Here is an 18,363-nt window from a genome sequence, read left to right on the forward strand (position 1 = left end):
CAGGTCTGGAAAAGAGCGAAAATATCTTCCATCAAGAAAAGCCTACAGTGCTGTTCTTTGCTCTTTTTTTCAATGAAGAAATACCCTCCAGTTCTGGTATAACTGATGCTACCACAGTATCTACACTAACCTCCTCAGGAGCTGTTATTGTCTGCTTGAGAGGAGTTGCTTCCATGGATGCTTCTTGCTGTCGTCACACCGTAGCTGCCAGTAGTCCTTCCTAGGACTCTGATTGGCTGCACCACTTTTGTTGTGAACGTACATGGATAACTTGAAGCCTGGCAAGATGGATTCTCATGTGATCTTGCAAATCCAGCTGCCTGCAAGGTAAGTGTTCGATTACCATGCTGTGAAAATCTCACAGTAAATGGTGTCCAGCATCAACTAAAGTTAGCAACAGTCACCCACACACAAGTCCAACAGCAATGTGGAACTGTTTTGCATCAGTGAAAACACTGACATTTTCAATATAAAACTTTGTCAATTGATTTCAGGTTTATAAGTGTGATAATTTTGGTCGCTATAATCACGTTATGAAATTTTCGTACTGTTCCATCTCTCGTGGACATGTGCCGTCCATCTTTATTTTCGTCAGTGGGTTTGATTTGGTTTGGTTTGGTTTATTTTGGTCTTTGGTTTGACGCAACACCTCATTGCACAATAGAAAGAACATCTCATCAGCAATACAGAGCTGGACAAGGTCCAAGAAAAAAAAACAAAACAAGAATAAGCAAATCAAAATAAACAAGTAACTAAAGAGGGTATTCAATAGACATTCAAGACTGAAAAGGTGTAGGCTGAAGCATAGCTTATTTCATCTGCCCTTTTACAAAACAGGTTAATTACACAGTGCAATCTATTATATGGTTGGCATCTGTGGTTTGGTGGAAAGAAAACAGTTCCTCAGTGAAACTCACAAGGTCTTGTGTAACTGAATCATGAAATCTGGAAAGAGACATTGCTATTGAATTTTTCTTTTTTTTTTTTTTTTTATTGTTGCACGTTGAGCACCACAAGCCAAGTCCCATGATATTCTAGAGAAGTCAGAAACTCTTTGGCCAATATCTCCAAAACTTAATAACTCACACCAAAGCAATTTACATGGATAGATAGCACCACAGACCAGGAGAAAAACAGGTATTTTTCTGGTGTGAACTGTTTCTTTAAAACAAGTGGCTGTCACATACCAAAATCATCACCAGTGCAGCCACTTGTTTTAAAGAAACAGTTCACACCAGAAAAATACCTGTTTTTCCCCTGGCCTGTGGTGCACACACACAGTTCTACGGTTTTCTAAACTCTAACATTTAATAAAAAATATGTACATCGTTCTTTAAGCTGTTGGCCTCAATGATTTTTCCTCAAGTCCCCTTGTTACACGTCAGTGTGTCTTCCAGAGTCCAAACTCAGACGTTTTCCATTGTAGGTATTAGGTTATGCAATTCTGTATAGTGGTGAATAAAGGTTATATATGTAGGCGACATTTCTCACATTGCTGGATAAGCAGTTGAACTATGACACACATGTTGTTCTCATAAAGAGGCAAAATTCATACAGAAAGAAAAAACTGCAACTCGTTATATTTCATTTTACAGCTTCCGGTTGGTTTCTCAGAAACCTTCAACATAAGTGTTTCTCGAGTGACCTTGAAAAGTCACATTATCATTGCTGTAAAGTCATGCTGGACTCAGCAGGCTCTCGTGTCTTGAGTAACAAAACGTGAAGTCCTGGGTAAGCTCTCTCAGAAGGAGAAGGTCATGATTTGTTCCCAGGGTTGGATAAGAAACTGCACTTTCATCTCAGCATTTTTCAGTTCCTTTCTGTATCAGGTGCTCCGGCTCGAGGCCCCCCACCGCAGACGACAGATCCACGGAGCCCTTTCATGACCTCTGTGTTTGAAAGATATCAAGGGCGTTCAGGAGCTTTACTGGTCAAACTGGGTCACACTATATATATGTCCTTATCAAGTCCTAATTTGTTTATCTGCCACTTTTATTGGCTTGATATGAGCTGCAACTCTAAAGCAGTTCCAGTAAATATATATGTTTTAAAAAACACAATGAGCCTTGTCTTAATCTTTGTAGTAAACTTTACTTTCCCTTATATGAGCATTAGGACAAAAAATAAAAAATGACTTCTAATCATCATTGGTGTCTGGTTTAAACCCTGAAACTTTGTAACAGCTCCTCTTTGTCCACTCAGTAGAAGAAAAAAAGTTCATATTCTGTGTATGAGGGGAGGAAGTAAAAACTCGAATTTCTGTGGACATGAGTTATTATTTTCTAGCCAAAAGGAGCACTTCATCAATTTAGCATTGCTTTCCTATATCATGTTGGACTCATGATGAACAGAATCAATGCAGCAAAGAATATATCTTTTTTATTCCATGCATTCTTCTTCCTTGTCATAAAACCTTATACATGTTTATAATAATGTATGTCAATTTCTACGAAGCCTTATAAACTATTTAAGCCCAGTCAATTTTATATCTATAGCATCAAAGCATAACAGAAGCATAAATCAGAGCACTTTTCAGAACAAGTAGGTCTAGGCCATACTCTTTATAACAGTGGTTCCCAAACTTCTTAAGGGCGGGCCTCACCTGGGAACCACTACTTCATAATATTATTTACAGAGACTCAATAGTTGGCACCAAGAGAAAGCACTAAAGTGACAGTGGCCAGGAAAAACTGAACTAGATTCTATGGTGGGTGGCTGCCTGCTGCTACCATTTATTCCCGATCCTTTTTTAAAACTGTACCTTTACTCTTAACTGTACTCTTTACTATAGTATATTTCTGAGCCAGTAATCTACTCTTTACTTTGCCACATTTACCATTTATACCTTCATTACGTCTAGGCTCGAGGAGACAAGTTGCTGCCTTAAAGAAAAATAAGCACCGCCTGTCTTTAGACCACAAAGCGGTGATGATGGCGCAAAACCCAGAACAAGAGACAACTTTCAGTTACAATCTGTTGCTCCATTGGGCCACAGTTTTATAGACAACAGTTACACGATGAAGTGCTTGCTGGTGCTCCAAAAAACACTTAGATCTCTGCTTTGAAAAACTCTTCTTTGAACACATTGAGATAATTTGCACATATGGTAGGTGAAAATGTAGCTAGCTAGCTGTTCATTTATGTATAATGTTAATTTCTATTTGTTTGTCGCAACAGTGACCAGATTTCTGAAAAGAAAACCAAGAACACTTCTAGTTCAGTGGTCAATATATAATTAAATCATCCAGTGTCATTATCTAATAATAATAAACAATAAAGGAGAACAATTCTGATTTCATGTATTTTAATGATAGTATGTTGGCACCATAACAAACTCAGACTGACTGATGATTGGGTATTTAGTAACTTAACCGTGTCAGAAAGTCCTAGTTTACAGCACCATGGTGGGTGAAGCTATGATAAACTACAATTGTTCAATGCAGTGAACCATTTGTTGTGGATTGTCTTGTCACTTTCTAACTTCTGGCTGAGTTTTCCACAGTGGTTTTCTCTAAAACTAATGCAAACAAGTCTAGTAGAAAAAGAAGAGTGATACGAAGCTGCTGTGGCGAGCAGCCCCCTATACAGTCATTTTCGGGGACAGTTCCATCTGGGGACAGGCCACCAAAAACAGGACTGTCCCCGGAAAACAGGGACGTCTGGTCCACCTGTCTGTTGGGCTGTTAAACTGGTGTCTGTTACAAAGCAGTTAACCCAATGTATTGCCAGCTTCAAAGTTAATAATAAGCGCAGTACACCCTAAAATTATTAGTAACTTGTACTTTGAGTGATTTATTAACTAGGTACTTTTACTTGAAAAGGTTTCTCAAATGCTAATTTTCACTTTTACTGTATGAGAGTAGATCTAATTGTACTTGTCTATAGACTTCCAGTACTCTGCCTGCGAGTGGTTATAATGCATCACAGACATGACCCATACAGAAAGTGTTACTGCACCCATATTACACACAGTGTCACTCAGCCACTGACAGTTCAGTTGGAGATCCAGGTGTCCGCTAGCCTCGAGCAGAGCAGGTTAGCTCACTTCTGTCTAACTCCACACCTCCAGATTTTTGACATTTTCCAACTGTTTGTCTTCACCTCCAACTGACCCTGACTCAAGTGACTTCACTCACTCACTCACTCACTCACTCACTCACTCACTCCCCAACACCTGTAAACAGATGTTGGTGCATGAAACCAGTGTAGCCAGTTAGCCTAGCTTAGCATAAAGACTTGAAACAGGGGTCAAAAGCTAGCTTGACTTGGTCTTAACATATCTACCTGTTAACATGCTTACTAACTAGTAAGATTAGTCAAAAAAAAAAAAAAAAAAGTCAGAGGTTGGAATTTCCCAGTTGAAATTTTTGATTTCCAACCAGGAATTCCAGATGCATAACACAGATGAGGTAACATATGCCATTATACTTTTTATTTATTTTATTTTAAAATACTTTGCAACGTATCTTAATATTCTATTCCATTATAACAATGATGAGATGTTTTGACATCAAATTACATGCAGAACAAATTTTATTCTGTGATACTGTGTATTATTTTAATTAAATACAGCCAAATAAACTTTTTGTGGCCTGATGATGATAGTTTACCATATAAAAGGCTTCTATGAGTGCTGCCATTGTTGTGTGATGTCAGCTGCTTCTTCATGAAGTCAGTGTTGATGGATTTACCCCGAGTTCTCAGTTAGGAACGGCCACTTCCAGTGCTGCTCTGTTGTCCTTTTTTCTAGTAGCAAATTTTCAGATTGGGGCCAGGCAGCCAGCAGAGACTCCAGCAAGTCAGTGCACATAACCCCTGTTAAAACCCTCAGTTGTTGTTTTTAATATTATTTTGTGGCATCTGTTCAGAGGTGTATGCCTTAAATGTTACCAGCGCCCCTTCATTTTTGTTAAATTAGAAAACAAGACATAACAGCATTTAAAAACCTGTTAAAAAAAAAAAACTGTTACTTGGATGTGCTCTCAGACTAAGAGAGGCTATTCTGCTTTTCTTGAACAAACTTAATCAATTGTGTGTGATAAATATTGAGCAATGTTTGAGCTTCTAACAGCTGACTTTCCCTATCAGCAGTGATATCAGTCAAACGTTATTTCTCATAACACCTTTGAAATTACAATTGCAAGCTTTTCCTGGAAGATTTGTCTTCACCAGAACAAGTGAACACAAGACATTGACAGGAGATTCTGACCAAACGTGAATTTATTGAACAGAAGCGCTGCCTTTCTGTGAGTAATCATTATCTCACAAGATACTAGAGATGTGCCACTTAAAAGAGGCAGGTATCTCCACTGTGTGCACTTATCTGAAGTTCTGCAGTTCCTGCTTGTAGACATTGGACTTAGTCACTACAGTCATTGTTTCCCTCTTAAATAAGCTATGTGGCTCCTAAAGAATTAGGAGGGGTCTTTATCAAAGCCTTTTCAAGATGTCCCTCAGTCTGTCCCACACTGGCGAATCCTGCTTTCATAGAAAAACAAAACAATATCCACAGCACAAATAGTAAAAAACAAGCAGCTGTTCTGCAGAACAGACCAAAGTTTGTAGGTAAAAAGTTTTTTATCACATTCACTTTGGTGCCAGTAGGCATCCATCTTCAGACTAAATGTAATGTTTGGCTTTTTTATTGCTGTAAACTTGCCTATAGAGGTACTAGCTCTTGATATGACCGTCAATACACTCATGATTTTATTAAGTGCATATCAGTAATTAATAAGAGACCATCTTGCAGAGGATCACACCAGCCTCGATGCCTGTCAGCATGTTACTGTTTCAACCCGTGACTGATCAGTGCTCTGTCATGAGTACTTAGCATTCATGGGTCAGACCACACCCATCTTCAACCTCAGCCTTCATTCTGATCTCAGCTACATACCTGTAGAGTTTCCTGACTACAGTTGACGCTATCAGAGGACAAAATCCGTCCACAAACAGACAGACACCTTAACACCTGGCAAAACACTCATAATTACCTCTGAGGTATTTCCTGCTACAGTGTATGTCTCCAGGACCACATTTTGCCATGGTGACACATACACAGGTTAAAACAATACCAGCCCTGCTATATAAATACATTACAGCTGTGATGCACCAACAAGGATTAATGTTTAAGCCATGTTTATGGTTTAAACCATCTGTTGCACTAAAACTTTAAACTTGTTTGAAATAGATGGAACAAAATAATCAAGTTACTCAAAGAAAGTTAAGGGAAAAACTCAACACAGCTGAGCTTCAGGACACATCTTTTTTTTATTTCACTACAGATGATAATTTTGCCTAAAAGTTTTTCTCAAACAAGAAGAAACTGTAACTTTTCTACTGAGCCATGATGAGTAGGCTAACTAGGTTCGCTAGCCAACTGGAAAGCAAACAATATTTATAACTTTTTTCTAATTTTAGTTGGCTACAGTCACAAACAGTGTAACGTTTTGTTAAGAAACACAGTGCAGCCGGAGGTTAACAGTTATTTGTTTTAATTTGAGTAAGCAAACACCTCCATACCTGTTTTAATTCTATATAATCTTAGTTTAAATAACCAATCTTGTGGTTACTAAATGGAGATTAGTTTTTAAATTACGCAACAGAGCTCTGCTTAATTTTATTTACCCTCTTTAAACCTAGTTTTGTTAAACTCTTATTATAACTAATCTTAGTCTTAGTTGGTGCAACCTAGTCCAACTGTTATGCAAAAATTTACACAAAACGCAGAGTCAAAGCCTTCGAACATGCCCAAGGCCAAGACCTCCTGTCACACACACACAAAAAAAAACAGGTCACTCTTTGTCTTTTCAGCAGGTATGCAAGTCCAGATCATCCAGTTCAGCTTAAAGTCATTCCTGTTAACACTGGCTGCCTGAAAGAAAAGGATTCTGGGGAGGAAATTAGCAGCTAACTCTGCTGTGGTATGTGACCTCACACAGCAGCAGCCAGGCCCGAGAAACCCTGCTAACATAACAAACCACACACACACACACACACACACACACACACACACACACACACACACACACACACACACACAGACTAAACAAGACAAGCAGACCGATGATTGTGAAGGTTTATTTTGCAGACCTCATGCAATACGAGCCGTACCAGCGTCCTTATATTCAATGGAGTGCGATTATTACATAAAAATGGATGATTTCTGTATGATTTAATGCTTTTGTCTATTGTACTACAATAACACTGATATACTATTTATGTATATATATACAGAGATATATATATATTGTCAGATTAAAGCAATATGATACAGATGTATTCAAATGAAATGCAGTAATTGTACTTTATACACAAATTTAAAAAATCTTTAAGAAACCTCAATTTGACACAAAATGTTAACACTAGGTATATAAAAACATGTAAAAAAAAAAAAAAAAAGAACAGCATGGCAGTATACAGTATACACAATATTTTTTTTGCATTTTCCAATTGTATATTTAAGTAAATTATATTGACTCACAGCTAATGTTATTTACATTAAAAATATATAGAGTAATGGCCATGTGTGATATTCCTGAATCAGCAGACCGACCGTTGTAAGAGCTGGTTTTGTTCTTGTGCCCAGACTGAGTTGAGGTCACATTAAACCCGAGTGGAACATAAAAATTAAGCTCCATTCCCTGTGAGTCTGCACCTCATAGCACACCTGCAGACATCCTGCCTCAAAACCACGTCCCCCGCCAGGTTTCATGGGAATGTGCAGCTGAAAAGTGGCCTTCTGTTCTCCTACATCTGGTGTGGCCACCTCAGTTTCCAACCTAAATATTTCTCCGTCCCCACCAAAATCCTGGCCAGACTGGCTAGATTTTTTCATGGGTGGGGTGCGGCAAGTTAAGCTGTAGCCACATGTGTGCGTTTAACAGCTGTCAAGGCTAATTTACAGTAAGGCGACAGAAATCAATGAAGGTAAGAGATGGAAAGAAGCTAGTTACAGCTACGTTAACTACTTTATTTGGGTCTATCTTAACGGTGAGATTATGTAATTTCTGAAAGACAAAATAACATTATTCTTCCTACAAATGAAAAGTTGAAGCAATAAAAAAACAGCTTTGCTCAGTTCAATACTCTCGGGGGTTTTGCTGCCACAGCCTTACTGGGTCTGGTATGACTAGTAGCTTACGGTGGCTAATGTTAGCAAACTTTAGGTAGAGATATTGCTGTGTAACTGATATTACTCAGCCAGTTTGCTGCCTTTATGCCGCCAGGTTTTAGCATTTCTGATTATCCAGTAATTACGCATTTATCCACAGTGGCCACAATTCAGAAAAAGTTACATAGCCTCGCTTTGAAGTGAAGCTACTTTCCAAGTATTTGTGATTTTAAACTGTTATCGTTTTTTTCTTCTACTTAAAAAATCACTTCAAGGGAAGAGTAGCACGCAAAACAACAAATTTTCACGAGATACTTTTGAAGTACATTTTCTAGACTAGTACGGGAAAGCCAGAGTCAGAACTTTCAGTAAGAAAGCACTTTTAGTTCTTACTTGCAGTAAGAAGTAAAACCCTGACTCAGCCCTGCTCCAGATGTTGGCAGTCTGAAGCAGTAAACTGAGATCAGGTAAGACTTGCTGACTAAGCTCCCTGGCTGATTTTTTTAAGAACGGGGGTATTTCTGGGTGTATTTCAACTTTCTCACAAGAGCTGATACAATCTTTGCTCATGAACATGTGGAAATGGGGTGTAGCAGTAAATACAGATGTGGGCAAACAGTTGTTCTGAACATTGTTGTTTACTTGGGTGTACCCCCACTATGCTCCTTGTTACAATATGTGCCTATTTTTAAAAACGGGGGGGTTGGGGTCAGGACTTCAGCCTTGTGCAAAAACATTGATCAAATGCCTGATCACGCATTAGGTGTAATGACAGACGTCAATCACTTAAAGTGCCTGTGTAACAACAATCATGATTGAAAAATTAAGAGAACATAAAGATCAAAAGGTGACAAAATAACACTATGAATGTAAACTAGCAGAAAAACAAAATTTAAAGTACAATCTCAGAGTGGGTTAGAAATATTCAGATATACTCGGGCTGTGTGAAAGAATTAGTAAACCTACACAACTACTGTCACCTGATGTAAAAATATATATTTGGAATGCTTCAGACAGATAACTGCTTTCCCTCACTTCCTTTTATGCCACATATGGACTTTGACTTTGGTAACTGAGAGAGCTATTGACAAGGGTGCATAGGATTTCTTTTTATGGCACAACCGCGAGTGCGCAACACAATACTGATGATACAGTTATTACAAAAACACCACCGTCTGCATTTTCCTGAATAAATACAGTTAATTGCATAACCCTTATAACCACGTATTAAAGAGACTAGATCCCAGTTTTGTGTTTGGTTAAATAAGAAGTGTCTTCCTGCCCTCTGGAGGAGGACATCCACCACCTGCTCGTCATACATGTATATGTAGGCTGACGCAACCAAGAGTAGGCTATCAGAGAACAGTTAGCAGACACAGCTAGAGCACCAATGAAGTCACTGATAGGTGTCGGAAAATGGGAGACGTCCTGTCTTCTCCGGCCTCAGCTGACAGTCGTCCCTCTTAAGCAACATTCAGACATAATCAGGAGTTGCAGTGATTAGCTGCAGGGTTGTGCAGTTGTGTGGGGGAGGTGTGCTGGTGTTTACTTGTGCTTAGAACACAACATCTGTGGAACAATCAGGAAATAATGTTTTGTTTCTCTGATTCATCGGCTTTCTTGCTTCCAGTGTTCCCTCTCGTCAGTCTGTAGCTTACATGACCACAGATTCGCACTCTCTCTCTCTCTCTCTCTCTCTCTCTCTCTGTCTCAGGCACGAAATACAACAAGGACGGACAGCCTAGTTCAGTGATATTTCAGCCTCTTTTGGCATCCCCTGCAGCCTAATCGGACTACTCCCATTCAAATGAATAAGTGGCGTTTTCACCATAACGCCTGATTCTGTCTGAATGTGACCTTAATCCACGCCTCAGTGCCTGCTTCCCTGCAAGACATCTCCCTCATTTTGCCTTTTAGTTAGCTGAAGCACCTTTTAAAAATCTTTACAGCTAGATCCAGGCAGTTCGGAGGAGAATATTTTACAGTGCCTTTTCCCCTGATTTCTTTAACAGGACCCACACATTGGGGTCACAAGCCTAGAAGTGATGGCTCCTTGTTCGACAGTACATGCATGTTTCCATAGATGAGAGGCTGAGGCTCTCATCTGACTCCCAGACTGAGAAGGTTAGAGAAAACCTGCCTCATCTAAAGTGTTGCTATGGATTAGTTTTGTAAGCTTCCTTTTGCTAATGAGTAATGCTTTATTAATGGCTATGCATGGCACGTTATGTTACCTTTCTCTGGTTTACGTTAGCATTAGCATTCTGCCAGCTACAAGCAAAGATGTTAGATAAAAAGATGCAGGGGTAGGGTAAGGCTTGAGAAATATGTACCTAGGACAGAGTCTCTTTAATGGGGTTAGACGGTGGTGGGAAGTGAGGGGCTGTCCACCTCATCCACCTTCTGCTCTGGTGAGCAGCAGAGGAAGAGGCGGCTTCCCAGGCTCTTGAAGGCAAACCCAAAGTACATGATGTGGCCCATGGCCACGAAGGAGACAGAGATGATGACCAGCAGGCCGAAGGCCTCCGGGTTCGGAGCCAGAATCACCATGATGAAGTGCAGCAGGTCTAAGAGGTAATTCATGGAGTTCTGGACGCCGTTGATCACACCTCGCTCCGACTCGATCACATTCTCCTGGATGAGCTGGGTCACTGTCAGGTCAAAAGACCACAGGCCTGCAGGACAAAGTTCAAAAGTCAGTGCTAATGGTGTCTTTTACAGCCACAATAAAACAACTTTAGGAGAAAACAGTAGCTGTATCAGGAATTAGCAGCCAATGTAACCGGAATCAAAGGTTGCAGATACTGCTCTGATAACTACAGTACATCCGTAGAGTTTGAGAGTGAAATTCCGGTGACTTATGAAAAAGTTCAACCTGTGGACCCTTTCATGCCTGCTTGAGTCACCTTTAGGAAGTCATAATTGGACAAACAGCCTTTTATAATCTTAAGAAAGGAAGAGAAACATGCCAACAAAGCATGGACACTCCAATTTCCTTTCAAATGACACTAATAAACCAACTTAGACTGTGTACCAACTACTTGGCAATGGCAACCAATGATCATTTGGACTTTCAAGGTTCTACTCTCCTCCAAAACAAAATAATATTTAATACAATATTGTGCTATTTAGGTAACCACTCTTACCAACTCTAGCAGCAATGACGCCAGCAAACAGCAGACTAACAGACATGTAGGACTGCAGAGGTGGCAGTTCTTCAGCTGGAGCAGCAGTAGTGGCGTTTCCTCCGGTGAGAACTCCAGTGAGGCTGTGGTCAGCTTCAGGTAGTGTCTTCTCTCCGATCAGGTGGGTGTAAAGGTCCTGGAAGGGCGAGACGCTGAGGTCGAAGGGGCTCCCAGGAGCAAAGACGGAGACGACACAAAGCATGAGGCAGGACAGCTGGGCCATGCCTGAAATGAAGCCAGTGCGGATCAGGCCACACTTCTTGCGAACCCAAGTGAAGGCGACGGTACCGCAGATGCCCGACACGGCCGAGGCGCCCATTAGGAGGCTGAGCACCGAGCCGTTGAGGCCCTGCGTGTAGGCGTAGCCTGTAGTGATGCAGTCGAAGCCCAGCACAGTCATGTAGAGGAAAGCCAGGGACATGCCAGCGAAGAAGATGTTCTGATTGTAGTAGGCCACCCAGCCGGCCTTGAAGGTGCGCAGAGGTTCGGTCGCTTGGTAGCAGCAGCCGTGTTGTTTGGGAGAGTCGGGCTTGGTCACGACTGAGGCTTCATTCATCAGTGGCTGAGACGACTCCTCAGGACTCTGGTCGCTCTCCAAGTCTGTGAAAGGGCACAAGCATAAAGAGTTTTAGTTACAGTCTGGATTATCACACAGGCCAAAACTCTCCAAACTCCATCAGGGAGTAAGAAGCTTATTAACTCTCAGGTCGTACAAATCAAACACAGGGTTCTTGTAACTACCTCTCTGGTTTGAGAGTTGTTTGAGCTCTTGTTGCTGCTCTTTCTGACCGGCTTTCGTGGCCAATGCCGGCGTCTTCTGGTAGACCTTCCATAGCAGCGCGTACTCCAGACACATGGAGCACAGGTTCCAGCCAGAGATGAAGCCGCAGCCGATGAAATGGGAGCCAAAGGCCATTATTTGACCCACCAACATGGGAGCCAGGATGTTGGTCAGCTGGTCGATAATCCGCACTGTGGCATTCATGTCTGTTTGATACAAGAATGAAGGAGGTGTAAGTCAAAGATTTGGTCATAAGTGGCCCATTATAGCCCTCATCTTTTTGGAGGCTTCACACTAATATGATGGCAGGTTTTACAAAAATGGTAACTGGCACAGCAGTCTTAAAGGTCGTCAAGTTCATCCACCACGTGATCAGGCCTTTTAAACAGTTTAACAATCAGGTGAAAACGAGAGTGAGTCAGCATCCGGAGTTCAAAGTCTGGCCCACTGAACACATCTGATAACGTGTCATGTGAGGCCTAGATTTGATGATAAGCAAGCAGCTGGTAAGAGACACTGACCTGCCAACTTGCTGCTGTCCTGACCCGCCACAACCACCACCCAGTCCCTCTGAATGGTGATGGATGTAGCCGTGCTAGCTAGGTTGGCAATGTTGGCGATGGTGATAACCAGAATGTAGCAGGTGGTCTGAAAAAAACAAAAAACATTTATACATTGTTAAATTTTATTAATATCCATTTTGTGTGATTAAAGGGCAAGGCGGGTAATGTCCTGTATTCACTAACAGTCAACAAATACCAAGTGAAGAGTAAAACCAACACTGAATTGATATTATTTATATGTCAGTCCCACACACACTATTTGTCTTGCTGCCCTGAGGGATTTTTCCTTGTATTGTTTTGTTTGAAGTTTTTTAGAGGACTGAAAAGCTCAAAGTATCCAATATTTGACAAGCAAAAATGTGAGAAAAGAAACACAATTTAGCTTAACAGAAATATATTGCTCAGCTTTCTTATCTCTTAAATAATCTGTGGACGCCTCATGTTTTTCTCCCCATGTTAGGAACCACTGCACTAAGAGCAAATGTGGCAGTGTATTAATCTGCAGCTAAAAATGGACCCCCCAAAAATGCCCCATTTCTGCCTGTTTGAGTAACGTTTGCTAGAAACTACAGTGCCCAGCCTATTTTTAAGGAAATGAAACGACATATTTGTGACCCGTTCTTTAAACTTCACATCTTCAGGCTTTGGGCTGAGTGCCACATTCAAAGTAGGGAAGTCATTAAGAATGTATTTTAGAGATGGACGAGCAAATCATTTTGGTATTTTTGTGGGATTTGTTTAGAGAAAAATTCAGAAAAATACCAACCATATCCTTTAAACATGGATATATAAAACATGCATAAATTATACATTACAGTAAGGCTGTCAAAAGTATTGATATTTTGATACTTTTTAAATACCGTGTTTAAAACTATATGATCTCACTTAATTCTACATTTGATAGTTGATCAAAAGTACCAAAGCTAAATAAAAGACAAAAGTTTATGCACTCAAACCTGAACTCTAAATCATCATAAATCCAGCTGTGAAAAAAAATCCTGAATAGATGTCAGATATAAAGTACAGATTTTTATAAAAGTCTACTACCACCAATCAGATGAAAAAAAAATCTTATAAGTCATTATGATGAGAAACTTTATCAAAATAATGAGGCACTAGGTCAAATTAATGTTCTGGTATTTCAAAATGATGACTTAGTATCTCAAAATAATTCTCAAAATAATCACTCAGTATCTAAGTAAATATTTTGAGAATGTTTGAAATGGGCTTCCGTAGATTTCACCTGATTACTGACAACAAAATACTTTATAAACCAAAGACAAAGCCCCAGTGCTACTATCACATGTAATCTTATGTAAACTAAAAAAATGTGGAAAAAATCTGTAACACATGTAAAAATAACTGTTTAAAAGAAAGAGCATGACCACAAATGTAATACTCAACATGTGACCTCCACCATTACAAAATGAACCAGCGCTGGATGACAAAAACCGTAACAAACGTGGTATCTTTAATGTAGAAATGGCTCATTTGTGAAACACACTCTGGCTACTTTGCTGGTTGATCTGTATGTACACTGAAACACAACTGCTCCAATCAGAAAATAAACAACAATGCTCCAACAGGCCAGGCTGCATTTCTCCCTCTCTCTCCGTCATGTGACGGGCCTTGAAGAACCTGCTGACTACACAGCCTTCAGCGAGACACTCGATCTCCTGTTTCAGCGACCTCTCTCCACCTCCACATACACTCCAACACTGGCCCTGTCCCTCTAAACGCTCTCACATGGAGAAAATCCTCCCCCATTCTCTCAACACTGGAGACATTTCCTCCCCAACAGAAATGCTTTATGTGTTCTGATATGACACCCCGAACACCAAGTCTCTCGTGGACGGAAACCTGTCTAGTCTGTCTGCAGCTCTGCATCTCGGTCAGCTGGAGAAAGAGGTCCAAATTAGAGAGCTCCTCTGAAGCCGCATAGCTCAACAAGTGTAAACAAGTCCCTTGCAAACAGTGACACAACTAATCTTTTCCTACAAAAGGCTGTTCAGGGTTCAATGTAAATGTTTGTTTTCACTTGCCCATGGCATGTGAGTCAGAAATCCATATGCCCAAAGTCAATTTTTACTTGTTCATGGAAATGTGTAAATGTAATCTAGGGCTGCAAAATATAGAAAAGGTCAAATAGCAAAAAATGTGCATCCGAAGTCCAAAATGATATCTTTAAATGTCTAATTTTGTCAGACTAAACTAAAAATATTCTTATTAATATGATAATAAACAAAGAAGATCAAGAAATCTCCATATTTGAGAGTCTGAAAAAAGCATTCCTGACATTTTTGCATGAAAAATTACTTTAACAATTAAGTGATTATTAACATAGTCTCATAGTTAAACTCTTTTTTTTTCTTTTTCTTTTTTTTTTACCCCTGGCCCAGTCTGGCATTTGTGTTGTCAGATTTACTTGCCCGACCTTTCATGCTTTGTTCATGAAACTTTGTTTTCTTATGACTACCAAATATCATTCATGTTCATTAAGTAACTGTTAAGTGCAAGAAAAACAATATGTTGAGTATTATGAAATAAGAAGTTGTGATATATCAGTTTTTGAAAACAAAATTTTAAATATCAACTAATCTACTGTCAATCTGAGTTAGTGGAACAGTCAAAGGTCTTCTCAGAGTGAACTACGCTCATTTCACTGATCTGTAAAAGCTGTTCAAGAGGTCATAAATTATACTGACACAAGTCCATATCAGTAAACGTAAGCAAGATCTAATCCCGGAGTCAAAGTGTTGTACTCGAGGAAAAGGGGTAAAAATACGCTCAGTGCAAATCCACCATTAGATCACATTGAAAACAGTGAGAGTGTGTAAAGACAGCACAGGTTGGGGGGGGATCTTACCAGAATCCATCCATTGTAAAGCTCCACAAGCTGTTCTTTGAACTGGAAAACAACCATCAGGAGGATCCCGCACACGATGACGCAACTATTCTGGACGAGCAGCGAAGTCTGGGCCACTGTGGAAACACCGCGAAGAACATTAGGGACAGAAATATGATCAAAGACAACAGATTTCTGTCTGACAAACTGGGTCATTAGAGGGCTTTGACAAGGCAGTTGGACACATTCCCCCGCTCCCCGACCTAATCTAATAGTGTCTTTGCCAAATTCCTCTGAATAAACCTTCAACAAGAGGAGCATTTAACTGTGAAAGTGAGGGAGGGAAACACACTGTATATGACACTATAATGGCACAGTGCTCCACATCTATTTTCAGGATTTAATCTACAAGGTTTTGACATTTTATTCATGACAAACTTATGTTTAGAGCCAGGTAGATATACCAGTCGGCTTATATTATCGGCCTAATATTAGCTAGCGCAGTTATATCGCTTTATACTAGTATCACAAGTACTTATATAAGTATCATATAAGAAGAGCAGTCTTTTCTTTTAAAATCAGACTAAAAATATATCCTTTTTCACAAACGTATATGTTTTTTTTTTAAATCAGTATTATTATTGTTATTGTTCCCCTTTTAATAACAATAATTATACCTTCTTTTCATCTGTTTTTTTTATCTTATCCTACATGTTCTTATAGTGTAACACCTTCTTACCTTATATGTTATTTTATGTTTTCTCATGTACAATGTATTTTTGCATTTATGTTGGAGCACACCGAGTTTACACCCTGATACCTTTGTCACCATCAGTCCCACAAATCCAGTATGACAGACTTATATTATAAACAATCCCTCAAGACCCACAGTACTCGGCTTTGAGCTGTGCTCCCTCTTACCTTTGAGCCTGGGATTCCTGTCCACCCAGTCCCCAATGATGGCCCCCAGTAGCAGCACGGAGCCGGCCACCACCAGCCCGTACACGGCCGTGAGCAGCAGGCTGTTCCCATACAGCTCTACCAGGAAAACAGCCACGGCAAAGTTCCACATTCGGTCACCCTGGGAATTCAAATTCTGATTATTTATAGGCCACGCTGATACTTGATTCAAGACATCCACATTGAGGCTGAGAGGAAATGAGGTGCTGCTGCATAAATAATAAGAGCCATCTCTGCTTTCATGTGCTGAGAAACCGTCACCTCTTCAGTCTAATCCATCCTTCAGGCATGGGAGCTATTTGTAAAGTATTGTGTGGTGTGCTACACAGTGAAAACATGTCATTTTGCATTGTAATGACAGTAATAGCAACACATAGTGCAACAATAACACATTCATGTCGTATTACAAGTAGAAAAGCCACATATGGAGCCTGTCATCATGATGAACATGTACAAATATATGATGGTGTGTCATTTAAAGGGATAATTCACCCAAAAATGAAAATTCTGTCATTAAGGTCAGGTTTAGTTTTTTTTTTGTCCACAAAACAGTGCTGGAGCTTCACAGGAAAACAGCATTACAGAATCTACCAAACAGCTGAAGTGAATGGTGACCACTTTTCTAAGTCCAAGTCCAAATCCAAGTCTCCTAAAGTCCTGACATGCCAAGTTGACTTGAAAGCTTTTTTTTTTAAGCCAAAATCTTCAGTATAGATCCTCAGCTTGAATCCAGGTTCAGGTGCGTGTGCACACCATCTGAATTGTGTGTGTGTGTGTGTGTGTGTGTGTGTGTGTCGTGCTGGGTACACACACAGCGGCATGTCAGGAATTACACCAGATGAGCAGTATGGAGGAATTTTATGTTTGTTTGTTTTTTTTTTCAGTTGTTTATTTACATTTGAAAACTGGTCACCATTCAAGCTGGTTTTCCATCAAACTTCAGTAGTATTTTGTGGACTAAAAAAAAAAAAAAAACTAAAACCGGCCTTCAATCGGAACGAGCGCGAACAGATAATGACTGAATTTTCATTTTTGGGTGAATTAGCCCTTTAAATGGACAATAATGTAATAGTAAAAGTGTCGGTGCTTCACTCACCCATGTTGACAGAGCATGTCCCATGTAAATAAGGAATTTAGCTGAAGTGAAGAAGTCTCGGACAGACTCTGTAAAGAGAACATTTAGGTTACAGCTCCATATCCATCTTTATCCACAGTGCGAAGTCTCCGTGTGGGGAATAATGATCAATTCGCATGCAATGAAAAATGACCTACCATAGCAGGTCTTCTTCGGTCCAGAGTTATCCATGTTAAAGACGTCCAAATGGCAAAAGATAACACAGTGAATATTGCTTATTTTTTTCGCTCTACGCTGTCCCCTCTTTTGTAATGTATCGTTAAAGCAGGTCGACCCCGGCTAACACTGCATCCTACAGCGACACAAAAACAAAAAAAGACACGGCGTTTCTCTCCTTTTCTCCTTTCCAAACTTAGCTAACACTGTAGCTGAAGTCGGAAAGAAATAATTTTATAGCCTAAAGAGCCGGCTGGTCGTTATAAAAAGGACGAAGCTGGGAGCTGAGCTCAGCTGCCTGCCTCTCTGGATGGTTAGCTCCCCTCTGCTGCTCCGTGTTTACGTCCCGCCTCGAATATACCCACGCTGTCACGTGACCACCCATTATTTACATTATGTCAAAAACAAGTGCGGTCCTCCCACCGCACGCGCGCTCAAAATAAAAGAGAAGCTGGCCCATATCTGCACAAAAAGGCGTCATTGTCACAAATATCTTAAATCTACCTGTTTACCTGCGTCGATGACGCACAATGGGCGCGCGCATATGAAAAAGGATGAGCAAGAAATAGACTCCAATCAACATCTGACTAAACGTACTACAAACAGTGGTAGAAGAGGAATTTAGATC

At 40.2% G+C, this 18,363-nt stretch overlaps 1 protein-coding gene across 1 annotated transcript; it reads right to left on the reverse strand.

Annotated features, from left to right (window-relative positions):
- Positions 1–8,795: 8,795 nt before the first annotated feature.
- slc40a1 (solute carrier family 40 member 1) lies at positions 8,796–18,079 on the reverse strand. Its single transcript, XM_084724462.1, has 8 exons — positions 17,717–18,079; positions 17,541–17,608; positions 16,406–16,565; positions 15,506–15,621; positions 12,598–12,724; positions 12,037–12,282; positions 11,257–11,895; positions 8,796–10,785 (listed from the first exon to the last, which is right to left on the reverse strand). Exons 1-8 carry the CDS (start codon positions 17,748–17,750, stop codon positions 10,469–10,471), a joined length of 1,707 nt encoding a protein of 568 aa, XP_084580588.1. The 5' UTR covers positions 17,751–18,079; the 3' UTR covers positions 8,796–10,468.
- Between the last annotated feature and the right edge of the window lie 284 nt (positions 18,080–18,363).

Source organism: Lutjanus erythropterus, chromosome 8 (genome assembly GCF_056507025.1).
Source record: "Lutjanus erythropterus isolate fLutEry1 chromosome 8, fLutEry1.hap2, whole genome shotgun sequence".
In the NCBI taxonomy this organism is placed as follows: domain Eukaryota; kingdom Metazoa; phylum Chordata; class Actinopteri; order Lutjaniformes; family Lutjanidae; genus Lutjanus; species Lutjanus erythropterus.

Excerpts from the sequence above, each read along its gene's own strand:
- slc40a1 (XM_084724462.1), bottom strand. The coding sequence starts at position 17,750 with ATGGATAACTCTGGACCGAAGAAGACCTGCTATG. Across the intron at positions 16,566-17,540 it reads GACATGCTCTGTCAACATGG|GGTGACCGAATGTGGAACTT; the intron begins GTGAGTGAAGCA and ends TTGAATTCCCAG. Across the intron at positions 12,283-12,597 it reads GGACAGCAGCAAGTTGGCAG|ACATGAATGCCACAGTGCGG; the intron begins GTCAGTGTCTCT and ends TGTATCAAACAG.